The following is a 17,166-nucleotide window of genomic DNA, read 5'->3' on the forward strand; positions in this document are numbered from 1 at the left end:
TCCCACGCTGTCCATATAACCTCATTATGATCTAGGATTAGGTCCCTCGCTGTCCATATAACCTCATTATGATCTAGGATCAGGTCCCTCGCTGTCCATATAACCTCATTATGATCTAGGATCAGGTCCCTCGCTGTCCATATAACCTCATTATGATCTAGGATCAGGTCCCACGCTGACCATATAACCTCATTATGATCTAGGATCAGGTCCCTCACTGTCCATATAACCTCATTATGATCTAGGATCAGGTCCCTCGCTGTCCATATAACCTCATTATGATCTAGGATCAGGTCCCTCGCTGTCCATATAACCTCATTATGATCTAGGATCTGGTCCCACGCTGTCCATATAACCTCATTATGATCTAGGATCAGGTCCCTCACTGTCCATATAACCTCATTATGATCAGGTCCCTCGCTGTCCATATAACCTCATTATGATCTAGGATCTGGTCCCTCGCTGTCCATATAACCTCATTCATTATGATCTAGGATCAGGTCCCACGCTGTCCATATAACCTCATTCATTATGATCTAGGATCAGGTCCCTCGCTGTCCATATAACCTCATTCATTATGATCTAGGATCAGGTCCCTCGCTGTCCATATAACCTCATTCATTATGATCTAGGATCAGGTCCCACGCTGTCCATTGTCCATATAACCTCATTATGATCTAGGATCTGGTCCCTCGCTGTCCATATAACCTCATTCATTATGATCTAGGATCAGGTCCCACGCTGTCCATATAACCTCATTCATTATGATCTAGGATCAGGTCCCTCGCTGTCCATATAACCTCATTCATTATGATCTAGGATCAGGTCCCTCGCTGTCCATATAACCTCATTCATTATGATCTAGGATCAGGTCCCACGCTGTCCATATAACCTCATTATGATCTAGGATCAGGTCCCACGCTGTCCATATAACCTCATTCATTATGATCTAGGATCAGGTCCCTCGCTGTCCATATAACCTCATTCATTATGATCTAGGATCAGGTCCCTCGCTGTCCATATAACCTCATTCATTATGATCTAGGATCAGGTCCCTCACTGTCCATATAACCTCATTCATTATGATCTAGGATCAGGTCCCTCACTGTCCATATAACCTCATTCATTATGATCTAGGATCAGGTCCCACGCTGTCCATATAACCTCATTATGATCTAGGATCAGGTCCCTCGCTGTCCATATAACCTCATTATGATCTAGGATCAGGTCCCTCGCTGTCCATATAACCTCATTATGATCTAGGATCAGGTCCCTCGCTGTCCATATAACCTCATTATGATCTAGGATCTGGTCCCACGCTGTCCATATAACCTCATTATGATCTAGGATCAGGTCCCTCGCTGTCCATATAACCTCATTATGATCTAGGATCAGGTCCCTCGCTGTCCATATAACCTCATTATGATCTAGGATCAGGTCCCTCGCTGTCCATATAACCTCATTATGATCTAGGATTAGGTCCCTCACTGTCCATATAACCTCATTATGATCTAGGATCAGGTCCCACGCTGTCCATATAACCTCATTATGATCTAGGATCAGGTCCCTCGCTGTCCATATAACCTCATTATGATCTAGGATCAGGTCCCTCGCTGTCCATATAACCTCATTATGATCTCGGATCAGGTCCCACGCTGTCCATATAACCTCATTATGATCTAGGATCAGGTCCCTCGCTGTCCATATAACCTCATTCATTATGATCTAGGATCAGGTCCCTCACTGTCCATATAACCTCATTATGATCTAGGATCAGGTCCCTCACTGTCCATATAACCTCATTATGATCTAGGATCAGGTCCCTCACTGTCCATATAACCTCATTATGATCTAGGATCAGGTCCCTCGCTGTCCATATAACCTCATTCATTATGATCTAGGATCAGGTCCCACGCTGTCCATATAACCTCATTATGATCTAGGATCAGGTCCCACGCTGTCCATATAACCTCATTATGATCTAGGATCAGGTCCCTCACTGTCCATATAACCTCATTCATTATGATCAGGTCCCTCGCTGACCATATAACCTCATTATGATCTAGGATCAGGTCCCACGCTGACCATATAACCTCATTATGATCTAGGATCAGGTCCCTCACTGTCCATATAACCTCATTCATTATGATCAGGTCCCTCGCTGACCATATAACCTCATTATGATCTAGGATCAGGTCCCTCGCTGTCCATATAACCTCATTCATTATGATCTAGGATCAGGTCCCTCGCTGTCCATATAACCTCATTATGATCTAGGATCAGGTCCCTCGCTGTCCATATAACCTCATTATGATCTAGGATCAGGTCCCTCACTGTCCATATAACCTCATTCATTATGATCTAGGATCAGGTCCCTCGCTGTCCATATAACCTCATTATGATCTAGGATCAGGTCCCTCACTGTCCATATAACCTCATTCATTATGATCTAGGATCAGGTCCCACGCTGTCCATATAACCTCATTATGATCTAGGATCAGGTCCCTCGCTGTCCATATAACCTCATTATGATCTAGGATCAGGTCCCTCGCTGTCCATATAACCTCATTATGATCTAGGATCAGGTCCCACGCTGTCCATATAACCTCATTATGATCTAGGATCAGGTCCCACGCTGTCCATATAACCTCATTATGATCTAGGATCAGGTCCCTCACTGTCCATATAACCTCATTATGATCTAGGATCAGGTCCCTCACTGTCCATATAACCTCATTCATTATGATCAGGTCCCACGCTGTCCATATAACCTCATTCATTATGATCTAGGATCAGGTCCCACGCTGTCCATATAACCTCATTATGATCTAGGATCAGGTCCCTCGCTGTCCATATAACCTCATTATGATCTAGGATCAGGTCCCTCACTGTCCATATAACCTCATTCATTATGATCTAGGATCAGGTCCCTCGCTGTCCATATAACCTCATTCATTATGATCTAGGATCAGGTCCCTCGCTGTCCATATAACCTCATTATGATCTAGGATCAGGTCCCACGCTGACCATATAACCTCATTATGATCTAGGATCAGGTCCCTCGCTGTCCATATAACCTCATTCATTATGATCTAGGATCAGGTCCCTCGCTGTCCATATAACCTCATTATGATCTAGGATCAGGTCCCTCACTGTCCATATAACCTCATTCATTATGATCTAGGATCAGGTCCCTCGCTGTCCATATAACCTCATTCATTATGATCTAAAGGGGAAAACTGGTCCTAGATGAGCACTCTTACTGTAAGAAGCTTTATGGGTACAGTCCCTGATCAAATCAAATACAAGGGAGAAATAAAATCATGCAGCCCCCCCTTGACCTCTTGACCCTCCGTGGAATGATCCCTGTAGTGTGGGCTAGTCTCACAGCCAGGTGAAGCAGGGAGGTTTCACAAAATTATTCACACAACAAAAGTCAGTAAAAGCCTACTTAACACCTATAAAAAGACAAAACGGAAAAATAGAAAGCTTGAGCAGAGTAGATGATTTAAAGATGTATTGATTACTAAAAGCTATTGATTACTAAAGGTATTGATTACTAATGCCAGGGCTCTCGTGCTGTCCTGTGTACCCATGGTCTAATGGAGAGGAACCATCCCACTCTCTTAAAAATTGTTGTTGGGTGTGTAAAACCAGCCAAAAATGTAATGAGTCCACATTAAAAAAATATATACATATTACCTCTTATTTTGGTTTATCTAGCTTTATTTGACATATTTGTAAGTGTGGAGGGAGACATTCCATTTTGTCTTAACCCTGGTGTTATTCAGTAGTCGCATGGCAGACTCACATTGGACCAGACGAGACAGGAGACAGCCCCAGCCAGCTAATAACAGAAGCCTGGAGCCATTAACAGAGGTGTTCCCATGACGATGGTTACCACGGGGTTCTTACCTGGTCGTGATGCCTCCCTCTGCGAATGGGCTCCAGGGGGAGGGGAAGTCGCTCTGTTTAGTCACATCCTGGAAAGACCACGGCAATAACAAACAAGACAGTTAGTTCCATAACACCAGGGGCTGCGTAGAAAATGGCACCCTATAGAGTAGTGAACAACCTTCGACGAAAGCTCTTGTGTATAAAAAAACAAACAGGTGTAGTAGACCTTAGTGAAATGATTACTTAAAAGCCCTTAACCAACAATGCAGTTATAAGATAAGTACAACATTTAAAACAATAACAGTAAGAAATAATTAAAAAGCAGCAGTAACACAACAGTAGCGAGGCTTTATACAGGGTATTACAGTACAGAGTCAATGTGGAGGCTATATACAGGGTATTACAGTACAGAGTCAATGTGGAGGCTATATACATGGTATTACAGTACAGAGTCAATGTGGAGGCTATATACAGGGTATTACAGTACAGAGTCAATGTGGAGGCTATATACAGGGTATTACAGTACAGAGTCAATGTGGAGGCTATATACAGGGGGTACTGGTACAGAGTCAATGTGGAGGCTATATACAGGGGGTACTGGTACAGAGTCAATGTAGAGGCTATATACAGGGTATTACAGTACAGAGTCAATGTAGAGGCTATATACAGGGTATTACAGTACAGAGTCAATGTGGAGGCTATATACAGGGTATTACAGTACAGAGTCAATGTGGAGGCTATATACAGGGTATTACAGTACAGAGTCAATGTGGAGGCTATATACAGGGTATTACAGTACAGAGTCAATGTGGAGGCTATATACAGGGTATTACAGTACAGAATCAATGTGGAGGCTATATACAGGGTATTACAGTACAGAGTCAATGTGGAGGCTATATACAGGGTATTACAGTACAGAGTCAATGTGGAGGCTATATACAGGGTATTACAGTACAGAGTCAATGTGGAGGCTATATACAGGGTATTACAGTACAGAGTCAATGTGGAGGCTATATACATGGCATTACAGTACAGAGTCAATGTGGAGGCTATTTACAGGGTATTACAGTACAGAGTCAATGTAGAGGCTATATACAGGGTATTACAGTACAGAGTCAATGTGGAGGCTATATACAGGGTATTACAGTACAGAGTCAATGTGGAGGCTATATACAGGGTATTACAGTACAGAGTCAATGTGGAGGCTATATACAGGGTATTACAGTACAGAGTCAATGTGGAGGCTATATACAGGGTATTACAGTACAGAATCAATGTGGAGGCTATATACAGGGTATTACAGTACAGAGTCAATGTGGAGGCTATATACAGGGTATTACAGTACAGAGTCAATGTGGAGGCTATATACAGGGTATTACAGTACAGAGTCAATGTGGAGGCTATATACAGGGTATTACAGTACAGAGTCAATGTGGAGGCTATATACATGGCATTACAGTACAGAGTCAATGTGGAGGCTATATACAGGGTATTACAGTACAGAGTCAATGTGGAGGCTATATACAGGGTATTACAGTACAGAGTCAATGTGGAGGCTATATACAGGGTATTACAGTACAGAGTCAATGTGGAAGCTATATACAGGGGTACCGGTACAGAGTCAATGTGGAGGCTATATACAGGGTATTACAGTACAGAGTCAATGTGGAAGCTATATACAGGGGGTACCGGTACAGAGTCAATGTGGAGGCTATATACAGGGTATTACGGTACAGAGTCCATGTGGAGGCTATATACAGGGTGTTACGATACAGAGTCAATGTGGAGGCTATATACAGGGTATTACAGTACAGAGTCAATGTGGAGGCTATATACAGGGGGTACCGGTACAGAGTCAATGTGGAGGCTATATACATGGCATTACAGTACAGAGTCAATGTGGAGGCTATATACAGGATATTACAGTACAGAGTCAATGTGGAAGCTATATACAGGGTATTACGGTACAGAGTCAATGTGGAGGCTATATACAGGGTATTACAGTACAGAGTCAATGTGGAGGCTATATACAGGGTATTACAGTACAGAGTCAATGTGGAGGCTATATACAGGGTATTACAGTACAGAGTCAATGTGGAGGCTATATACATGGCATTACAGTACAGAGTCAATGTGGAGGCTATATACAGGGTATTACAGTACAGAGTCAATGTGGAGGCTATATACAGGGTATTACAGTACAGAGTCAATGTGGAGGCTATATACAGGGTATTACAGTACAGAGTCAATGTGGAAGCTATATACAGGGGGTACCGGTACAGAGTCAATGTGGAGGCTATATACAGGGTATTACAGTACAGAGTCAATGTGGAAGCTATATACAGGGGGTACCGGTACAGAGTCAATGTGGAGGCTATATACAGGGTATTACGGTACAGAGTCCATGTGGAGGCTATATACAGGGTGTTACGATACAGAGTCAATGTGGAGGCTATATACAGGGTATTACAGTACAGAGTCAATGTGGAGGCTATATACAGGGGGTACCGGTACAGAGTCAATGTGGAGGCTATATACATGGCATTACAGTACAGAGTCAATGTGGAGGCTATATACAGGATATTACAGTACAGAGTCAATGTGGAAGCTATATACAGGGTATTACGGTACAGAGTCAATGTGGAGGCTATATACAGGGTGTTACAGTACAGAGTCAATGTGGAGGCTATATACAGGGGGTACTGGTAGAGTCAATGTGGAGGCTATATACAGGGTCTTACGGTACAGAGTCAATGTGGAGGCTATATACAGGGTCTTACGGTACAGAGTCAATGTGGAGGCTTTATACAGGGGTACCGGTACAGAGTCAATGTGGAGGCTATATACAGGGGGTACTGGTAGAGTCAATGTGGAGGCTATATACAGGGTCTTACGGTACAGAGTCAATGTGGAGGCTTTATACAGGGGTACCGGTACAGAGTCAATGTGGAGGCTATATACAGGGGGTACTGGTACAGAGTCAATGTGGAGGCTATATACAGGGGTACCGGTACAGAGTCAATGTGGAGGCTATATACAGGGGGTACCGGTACAGAGTCAATGTGGAGGCTATATACAGGGTGTTACGGTACAGAGTCAGTGTGGAGGCTATATACAGGGTATTACGGTACAGAGTCAATGTGGAGGCTATATACAGGGTATTACGGTACAGAGTCAATGTGGAGGCTATATACAGGGTATTACGGTACAGAGTCAATGTGGAGGCTATATACAGGGTATTACAGTACAGAGTCAATGTGGAGGCTATATACAGGGTATTACGCTACAGAGTCAATGTGGAGGCTGTATACAGGGTGTTACGGTACAGAGTCAATGTGGAGGCTATATACAGGGTATTACGGTACAGAGTCAATGTGGAGGTTATATACAGGATATTACGGTAGAGAGTCAATGTGGAGGCTATATACAGGGGGTACCGGTACAGAGTCAATGTGGAGGTTATATACAGGGTATTACGCTACAGAGTCAATGTGGAGGCTATATACAGGGTATTACGGTAGAGAGTCAATGTGGAGGCTATATACAGGGTGTTACGGTACAGAGTCAATGTGGAGGATATATACAGGGTATTACGGTACAGAGTCTGAAATGGCACCCCATACGCGAGTCAAAAAGAAGTAAAAATCACAAATAACCAATGAAATTGCTTATGAAATATTAAACATATTCACCATTTCAGTGTGAGCCTCCGTTTCCTTCCTCAGTGGAGGTTCAAACTTCACTTTATCAACTGTGGAGGAGAGAAGAAGGCTTTGAAGAAGTGGCATTGAGACATTACACACTCCAGTCAGTAGGGGGAGCCAGATCCCAACACTCCAACCATCACAACAAACCATACCAGTATCCTCAATGCATCAACACTGAGTAAATCCTTTAAGACACCGACTGATCTTAGACCAGTTTTGCATTTCTTCAACTAATGATTGAGGTTAGGTTGTGGTGAGGGGAAACTCATCCTAGATCTGCACATAGGGCTAACTTCAAACCAGAGCCATCAACACAAAGGGCAGGCCAGGCTCTCTCCGTTAATTAGGATCTCACATTCAGGCACTATGCGAGTCCCAAAATGAAACCCGATTGAGAGCATCACTTTGAACCAAGGGTCTCTGGTGGAATAAAGATCCATTTCTGACCTGCCTTGTTTGAATGTTTCCTGGCTTCCTTCCCTCCCACTGTGGCCCCTCCTGACGAGTTCAGATATTTTGTGGCCCCAACCCCCACTCTATATTATCAGAGCATCAGGCATTATCACCTGTAGCCCAACTGATGCAGCATAGGCACCCTGTTTCCCCTCCTGTTTTCCCTCCAAGGCGCCATGTTTTCCCTCCTGTTTTCCCATTAAGGTGCCCCGTTTTCCCTCCAAGGCGCCCCGTTTTCCCTCCAAGGCGCCCCGTTTTCCCTCCAAGGCGCCCCGTTTTCCCTCCAAGGCGCCCCGTTTTCCCTCCAAGGCGCCATGTTTTCCCTCCAAGGCGCCATGTTTTCCCTCCAAGGCGCCCTGTTTTCCCATTAAGGCGCCCTGTTTTCCCTCCAAGGCGCCCCGTTTTCCCTCCAAGGCGCCCCGTTTTCCCTCCAAGGCGCCCCGTTTTCCCTCCAAGGCGCCCCGTTTTCCCTCCAAGGCGCCCCGTTTTCCCTCCAAGGCGCCCCGTTTTCCCTCCAAGGCGCCCCGTTTTCCCTCCAAGGCGCCCCGTTTTCCCTCCAAGGCGCCCCGTTTTCCCTCCAAGGCGCCCCGTTTTCCAGCCAAGGCGCCCCGTTTTCCCTCCAAGGCGCCCCGTTTTCCCTCCAAGGCGCCCCGTTTTCCCTCCAAGGCGCCCCGTTTTCCCTCCAAGGCGCCCCGTTTTCCCTCCAAGGCGCCCCGTTTTCCCTCCAAGGCGCCCCGTTTTCCCGCCAAGGCGCCCTGTTTTCCAGCCAAGGCGCCCTGTTTTCCCATTAAGGCGCCCTGTGGCCTGGGCTCCGTTGCCCCTTAAAAATAGCTCTGTTGCGCCTAAACCAAGCTTGAAACTCTGGTTGTAAAGATGCATTTGTAAAACAATTAGACAGATTACAGTAGGGAAATACTGTAAACGTGGCAGCAGGAGGAATGTTGGGATGCCAGTCTTTTTTTTAAACAAAAGGCCACAACTCTGCATTCAAAAGTGTTTTTTTTTTACCTCGATTGCATTTAGTATTGTTGTGCATTGAGTGCTTGTCAGAATATGTTTCCTCCCCTTTGGTTCTCACAACTTGAATGAGAGGAATATGTATTTTGCATAGAACCAATGGTGGAGAAACGACCCAGTTGTCATACTTGAGTAAAAGTAAAGATCCCATAGAGAATGACTCAATAGTCATACTTGAGTAAAAGTAAAGATCTCATAGAGAATGACTCAATAGTCATACTTGAGTAAAAGTAAAGATCTCATAGAGAATGACTCAATAGTCATACTTGAGTAAAAGTAAAGATCTCATAGAGAATGACTCAATAGTCATACTTGAGTAAAAGTAAAGATCTCATAGAGAATGACTCAATAGTCATACTTGAGTAAAAGTAAAGATCTCATAGAGAATGACTCAATAGTCATACTTGAGTAAAAGTAAAGATCTCATAGAGAATGACTCAATAGTCATACTTGAGTAAAAGTAAAGATCCCATAGAGAATAACTCAATAGTCATACTTGAGTAAAAGTAAAGATCCCTTAATAGAAAATGACTCAAGTAAAAGTCACCCAGTGAAATACTACTTGAGTAAACGTTAGGGGAGAAGGGGTTATAGACTATTGAATATAGAGGATTCACGTTGCAGTTAGAGCAGCTATTGTGCTGTTTCCTCCCTCATGTTGTTGGAAACCAAAGTGAAAGTGTTATGCAGATTGGGACAGTGAAGCTTCATGATAAATCATAAATGTGCATTTTTGTCCAATAAACTAATGACTTGCATGGACACGTAGTTATGATGTTCAGGTTTTTTTTGGGGGGGGGGGGGACCAGGAGAAGAGAGGACCAGAGGAGGAGGAGAAGAGGACCAGAGGAGGAAGAGAAGAGAGGAGAGAGTGGCTGGTGTTACTTACAGCTGATCTCTGAGTGAGTTCTCTCTGGTCTGGGGTGTTTGTTGATGGAACGGATGGTGTGTCTCACTACTGAAAGAGACTGAGGAGGGAGGGGGAGAAAAATAAGGGAAGAGAGAACAAGAAAAGAAAGAGGGGGAGAAAGAGTAGACAGACTTCAAAATTAGATGTTTCAAAGTGAAGGAATAAACTACTCAGACCCCTTGACTTTCTCCACATTTTGTTACATTACAGACTTAGTATAAAATGGACGTTTTTCCTCATCAATCGACAAACAATACATTTACATTTAAGTCATTTAGCAGACACTCTTATCCAGAGCGACTTACAAATTGGTGCATTCACCTTATGACATCCAGTAGAGCAGTACCCCATAATGTCAAAGCAAAACGGTTTTTAGAAATAACAGACTATCACATTCACATTTAAGTATTCAGACCATTTACGCAGTCCTTTGTTGAAGCACCTTTGGCAGTGATTACAGCCTCGAGTCTTCTAGGGTATGACGCTACAAGCTTAGCACACCTGTATTTGGGGAGTTTCTCCCCATTCTTCTCTACAGAGCCTCTCGAGCTCTGTCAGGTTGGATGGGGAGTGACGCTGCACAGTTATTTTCAGGTTGGGTTCAAGTCCGGGCTCTGGCTGGGCCACTCAGAGACTTGTCCCGAAGCCACTCCTGCGTCGTCTTGGCTGTGTGCTTCGGGCCGTTGTCCTATTGGAAGATGAACCTTCGCCCCATTCTGAGGTCCTGAGTGCTCTGGAGCAAATTTTCATCAAGGATCTCTGAACTTTTCTCTGTTAATCTTTTCCTCAGTCCTGACTGGTTTCGCAGTCCCTGCCACTGAAAAACATCCCTCACAGCATGATGCTGCCACCACCAACATGCTTCAGGGTAGGGATGGTGCCAGGTTTCCACCGTACGTGATGCTTGGCATTCAGGCCACGGAGTTTAATCTTGATTTCATCAGACCAGAGAGTCTTGTTTTTCATGGTCTGAGAGTCCTTTAGGTGTCTTTTGGCGAACTCCAAGCGGGCTGTCATGTGCCTTTGACTGAGGAGTGGCTTCTGTCTGGTCACTAACATAAAGGCCTGGTTTTTGGAGTGCTGCAGAGATGGTTGCCCTTCTGGAAGGTTCTCCCATCTCCACAGAGGAAGTTGTGAGCTCTGTCAGAGTGACCATCTCCCTGACCAAGGCCCTTCAACCCTGATTGCTCAGTTTGACCGGGCAGCCAGCTTTAGAAAAAGTCTTGGTGGTTCCAAACTTCTTACATTTAAGAATGATGGAGGCCACTGTGTTCTTGGGGACCTTTAAATGCTGCAGAAATGTTTTGGTACCCTTCCCCAGATCTGTGCCTCGACACAATCCTGTCTCGGAGCTCTACGGGCAATTCCTTCGACGTCATGGTTTGGTTTTTGCTCTGACATGCGCTGTGAACTGTGGGACCTTATATAGACAGGTGTGTGCTTTTCAAAATCATGTCCAATCAATTGACTTTACCAGAAGTCGACTCCAATCAAGTTGTAGAAACATCTCAAGGATGATCAATGGAAACAGGATGCACCTGAGCTCCATTTTGAGTCTCATAGCAAAGGGTCTGAATACTTATGTAAATAAGGTATTTATTTTTTCAAATTTTTTATACATTTGAAAACAATTCTAAAAACCTTTTTTTGCTTTGTCATTATGTGGTATTGTGATATTGTGATATTGTATTGTGTTTATAGAGTGCTGAGCATTTACAAAATATATATTTTAGAAACAGGCTATAACTTAACAGCTAAACTTAACGGCACAGCCAGAAGAGGACTGGCCACCCCTCATAGCCTGGTTCCTCTCACGGTTTCTTCCGAGGTTCCTGCCTTTCTAGGGAGTTTTTCTTAGCCACCGTACTTCTACACCTGCATTGCTTGCTGTTTGGGGTTTTAGGCTGGGTTTCTGTACAGCACTTTGAGACATCAGCTGATGTAGGAAGGGCTTTATAAATACATTTGATTGATTGATTAACAAAATGTGGAAAACGTGAAAGGGTCTGAATACTTTCACTGTAAATACATAACATGTCCCCACAAGAGTAAACGATGTCATAACGGTGAGAGAGACAGAGGAAGTTATTGGAATGCACTGTATATGGGGAATAGGGAACCATTTTAGCCACAGACAAACAGACAGAGCTGTGGTTAGTTTTAGTCCCAGACAGACGGGTTGTGGTTAGTTTTAGTCCCAGACAGACAGGCTGTGGTTAGTTTTAGTCCCAGACAGACAGGCTGTGGTTAGTTTTAGTCCCAGACAGACAGACAGGGCTGTGGTTAGTTTTAGTCCCAGACAGACAGGCTGTGGTTAGTTTTAGTCCCAGACAGACAGACAGGGCTGTGGTTAGTTTTAGTCCCAGACAGACAGACAGACAGACAGCAGGGCTGTGGTTAGTTTTAGTCCCAGACAGATAGACAGCAGGGCTGTGGTTAGTTTTAGTCCCAGACAGACAGGGCTGGGGTTAGTTTTAGTCCCAGACAGACAGGGTTGGGGTTAGTTTTAGTCCCAGACAGAAAGACAGACAGACAGGGCTGTGGTTAGTTTTAGTCCCAGACAGATAGACAGGGCTGGGGTTAGTTTTAGTCCCAGACAGACAGGCCTGTGGTTAGTTTTAAGTCCCAGACAGACGGGTTGTGGTTAGTTTTCGTCCCAGACAGACAGGGCTGGGGTTAGTTTTAGTCCCAGACAGATAGACAGACAGGGCTGGGGTTAGTTTTAGTCCCAGACTGATAGACAGACAGGGCTGGGGTTAGTTTTAGTCCCAGACAGATAGACAGCAGGGCTGGGGTTAGTTTTAGTCCCAGACAGATAGACAGCAGGGCTGGGGTTAGTTTTAGTCCCAGACAGACAGACAGCAGGGCTGGGGTTAGTTTTAGTCCCAGACAGACAGACAGCAGGGCTGTGGTTAGTTTTAGTCCCAGACAGACAGACAGACAGGGCTGGGGTTAGTTTTAGTCCCAGACAGACAGACAGCAGGGCTGGGGTTAGTTTTAGTCCCAGACAGATAGACAGCAGGGCTGTGGTTAGTTTTAGTCCCAGACAGACAGACAGACAGGGCTGGGGTTAGTTTTAGTCCCAGACAGATAGACAGCAGGGCTGGGGTTAGTTTTAGTCCCAGACAGATAGACAGCAGGGCTGGGGTTAGTTTTAGTCCCAGACAGACAGACAGGGCTGGGGTTAGTTTTAGTCCCAGACAGACAGACAGACAGACAGACAGACAGACAGACAGACAGACAGACAGACAGGGCTGGGGTTAGTTTTAGTCCCAGACAGACAGACAGACAGGGCTGGGGTTAGTTTTAGTCCCAGACAGATAGACAGCAGGGCTGGGGTTAGTTTTAGTCCCAGACAGACAGACAGACAGACAGACAGCAGGGCTGGGGTTAGTTTTAGTCCCAGACAGATAGACAGCAGGGCTGGGGTTAGTTTTAGTCCCAGACAGACAGACAGCAGGGCTGGGGTTAGTTTTAGTCCCAGATAGACAGCAAGGCTGGGGTTAGTTTTAGTCCCAGACAGATAGACAGCAGGGCTGGGGTTAGTTTTAGTCCCAGACAGATAGACAGCAGGGCTGGGGTTAGTTTTAGTCCCAGACAGATAGACAGCAGGGCTGGGGTTAGTTTTAGTCCCAGACAGACAGACAGACAGGGCTGGGGTTAGTTTTAGTCCCAGACAGATAGACAGCAGGGCTGGGGTTAGTTTTAGTCCCAGACAGATAGACAGCAGGGCTGGGGTTAGTTTTAGTCCCAGACAGATAGACAGCAGGGCTGGGGTTAGTTTTAGTCCCAGACAGATAGACAGCAGGGCTGGGGTTAGTTTTAGTCCCAGACAGATAGACAGCAGGGCTGGGGTTAGTTTTAGTCCCAGACAGATAGACAGCAGGGCTGGGGTTAGTTTTAGTCCCAGACAGATAGACAGCAGGGCTGGGGTTAGTTTTAGTCCCAGACAGATAGACAGCAGGGCTGGGGTTAGTTTTAGTCCCAGACAGATAGACAGCAGGGCTGGGGTTAGTTTTAGTCCCAGACAGATAGACAGCAGGGCTGGGGTTAGTTTTAGTCCCAGACAGATAGACAGCAGGGCTGGGGTTAGTTTTAGTCCCAGACAGATAGACAGCAGGGCTGGGGTTAGTTTTAGTCCCAGACAGATAGACAGCAGGGCTGGGGTTAGTTTTAGTCCCAGACAGATAGACAGCAGGGCTGGGGTTAGTTTTAGTCCCAGACAGATAGACAGCAGGGCTGGGGTTAGTTTTAGACCCAGACAGATAGACAGCAGGGCTGGGGTTAGTCATTTACCTCCAGGTCATCGTCGTCCACCTCAGAGAAGTGTTGGTGGTTGTCTGGGTTGTTCATCTTGTCCAGCAGCTCCACAGCTACTCTCCTAGTCAGCCCTGTCTGATCTAAAAACAAATGCTGCAACACAGACAGACGGGAGGGGGGAGACGGAGACAGGGAGGGGGGAGACAGACAGACGGAGACAGACAGACGGACGGGAGGAGACAGACAGACGGACGGGAGGGGACAGACAGACGGACGGGAGGGGACAGACAGACAGACGGGAGGGGACAGACAGACAGACAGACGGGAGGGGGGAGACAGACAGACAGACGGGAGGGGACAGACAGACGGACGGGAGGGGACAGACAGACGGACGGGAGGGGACAGACAGACGGACGGGAGGGGACAGACAGACGGACGGGAGGGGACAGACAGACGGACGGGAGGGGACAGACAGACGGGAGGGGGGAGACAGACAGACGGACGGGAGGAGACAGACAGACAGACGGACGGGAGGAGACAGACAGACAGACAGACGGGAGGGGGGAGACAGACAGACGGACGGGAGGGGACAGACAGACAGACGGACGGGAGGGGGGAGACAGACAGACGGACGGGAGGGGGGAGACAGACAGACGGACGGGAGGGGGGAGACAGACAGACGGACGGGAGGGGGGAGACAGACAGACGGACGGGAGGGGGGAGACAGACAGACGGACGGGAGGGGGAGACAGACAGACGGGACGGGAGGGGGGAGACAGACAGACGGACGGGAGGGGGGAGACAGACAGACGGACGGGAGGGGGGAGACAGACAGACAGACGGGGAGGGGGGAGACAGACAGACGGACGGGGAGGGGAGACAGACAGACGGACGGGAGGGGGGAGACAGACAGACGGACGGGGAGGGGGAGACAGACAGACGGACGGGAGGGACAGACAGACAGACGGACGGGAGGGGGAGACAGACAGACGGGGAGACAGACAGGGGAGAGACAGACAGACGGGAGGGGGGGAGACAGACAGACGGGAGGGGGAGACAGACAGACGGGAGGGGGGAGACAGACAGACGGGAGGGGGAGACAGACAGACGGGAGGGGGGGAGACAGACAGACGGGAGGGGGAGACAGACAGACGGGAGGGGGAGACAGACAGACAGACAGGGGGAGGGAGACAGACAGACAGACGGGAGGGAGACAGACAGACAGACGGGAGGGGGAGACAGAGGGAGGGGGAGACGGGAGGGAGACAGACAGACAGACGGGAGGGAGGAGACAGACAGACAGACGGGAGGGACAGACAGACAGAGGGAGACAGGGACGGGGGGGAGACAGACAGACGGGAGGGGAGGGCGGACAGACAGACAGACGGGAGGGGGAGACAGACAGACGGGAGGGGGAGACAGACAGACGGGAGGGGGAGACAGACAGACGGGAGGGGGAGACAGACAGGCGGGAGGGGGAGACAGACAGACGGGAGGGGGGAGACAGACAGACGGGGCAGACAGGGGGGGAGACAGACAGACGGGGGAGGGGGAGACAGACAGACGGGGGGGGAGACAGACAGACGGGAGGGGAGACAGACAGACGGGGAGACAGGGAGGGGGGAGACAGACAGACGGGGAGGGGGGAGGGGGGGAGACAGACAGACGGGGAGGGGGAGACAGACAGACGGAGGGGGAGACAGACAGACGGGGGAGGGGGGGAGACAGACAGACGGGGAGGGGGAGACAGACAGACGGGAGGGGGGAGACAGACAGACGGGAGGGGGGAGACAGACAGACGGGAGGGGGAGAGACAGACAGACGGGGGGGAGACAGACAGACGGGAGGGACAGACAGACAGGCGGGAGGGGGGAGACAGACAGACGGGAGGGGGAGACAGACAGACGGGAGGAGACAGACAGACAGACGGGAGGGGGGAGACAGACAGACGGGGGAGACAGACAGACGGGGAGGGGACAGACAGACAGACGGGAGGAGACAGACAGGCGGGGGGAGACAGACAGACGGGAGGGAGACAGACAGACAGACGGGAGACAGACAGACAGACGGGGGGAGACAGACAGACAGACGGGAGGGGGGAGACAGACAGACGGGAGGGGGGAGACAGACAGACGGGGGGGGGGAGACAGACAGACGGGGGGGGGGGACAGACAGACGGGAGGGGGGAGACAGACAGACGGGAGGGGGAGACAGACAGACGGGAGGGGGAGACAGACAGACGGGAGGGGGAGACAGGGGGGGGAGACAGACAGACGGGAGGGGAGACAGACAGACAGGGAGGGGGGAGACAGACAGACGGGAGGGGGGGAGACAGACAGACGGGAGGGGGGGAGACAGACAGACGGGAGGGGGGGAGACAGACAGACGGGAGGGGGAGACAGACAGACGGGGGGGGGAGACAGACAGACGGGAGGGAGGGGGAGACAGACAGACGGGGGGGGAGACAGACAGACGGGAGGGGGGAGACAGACAGACGGGAGGGGGGAGACAGACAGACGGGAGGGGGGAGACAGACAGACGGAGGGGGGAGACAGACAGGACGGGGAGGGGAGACAGACAGACGGGAGGGGGAGAGACAGACAGACAGACGGGAGGGAGGGAGACAGACAGACGGGAGGGAGGGAGACAGACAGACAGACGGGAGGGGGGAGACAGACAGACAGACAGACAGACGGGAGGGGGAGACAGACAGACAGACAGACAGACGGGAGGGGGAGACAGACAGACAGACAGACGGGGGGGGAGACAGACAGACAGACAGGGGGAGGGAGACAGACAGACGGGAGGGAGACAGACAGACGGGAAGACGGGAGGGGGGGAGACAGACAGACGGGAGGGGGGGAGACAGACAGACGGGAGGGGGGCAGACAGACAGACGGGAGGGGGGGAGACAGACAGACG

General features: G+C 48.7%; 1 protein-coding gene across 1 annotated transcript in view; it reads right to left on the reverse strand.

Moving 5' to 3' along the window:
• Window positions 1-17,166, reverse strand: part of map4k5 (mitogen-activated protein kinase kinase kinase kinase 5) — a 123,264-nt gene that overhangs the window by 65,524 nt on the left and 40,574 nt on the right. Inside the window, exons 13-16 of the mRNA XM_052485369.1 lie at window positions 14,281-14,397; window positions 9,964-10,042; window positions 7,590-7,648; window positions 3,916-3,983 (exon numbers count right to left, since the gene is read on the reverse strand). Of these exons, the coding sequence (XP_052341329.1) occupies window positions 3,916-3,983; window positions 7,590-7,648; window positions 9,964-10,042; window positions 14,281-14,397 (323 nt within the window). The remainder of the gene's footprint in view (window positions 1-3,915; window positions 3,984-7,589; window positions 7,649-9,963; window positions 10,043-14,280; window positions 14,398-17,166) is intronic.

Source organism: Oncorhynchus keta, chromosome 29, assembly GCF_023373465.1.
Source record: "Oncorhynchus keta strain PuntledgeMale-10-30-2019 chromosome 29, Oket_V2, whole genome shotgun sequence".
Taxonomy (NCBI): domain Eukaryota; kingdom Metazoa; phylum Chordata; class Actinopteri; order Salmoniformes; family Salmonidae; genus Oncorhynchus; species Oncorhynchus keta.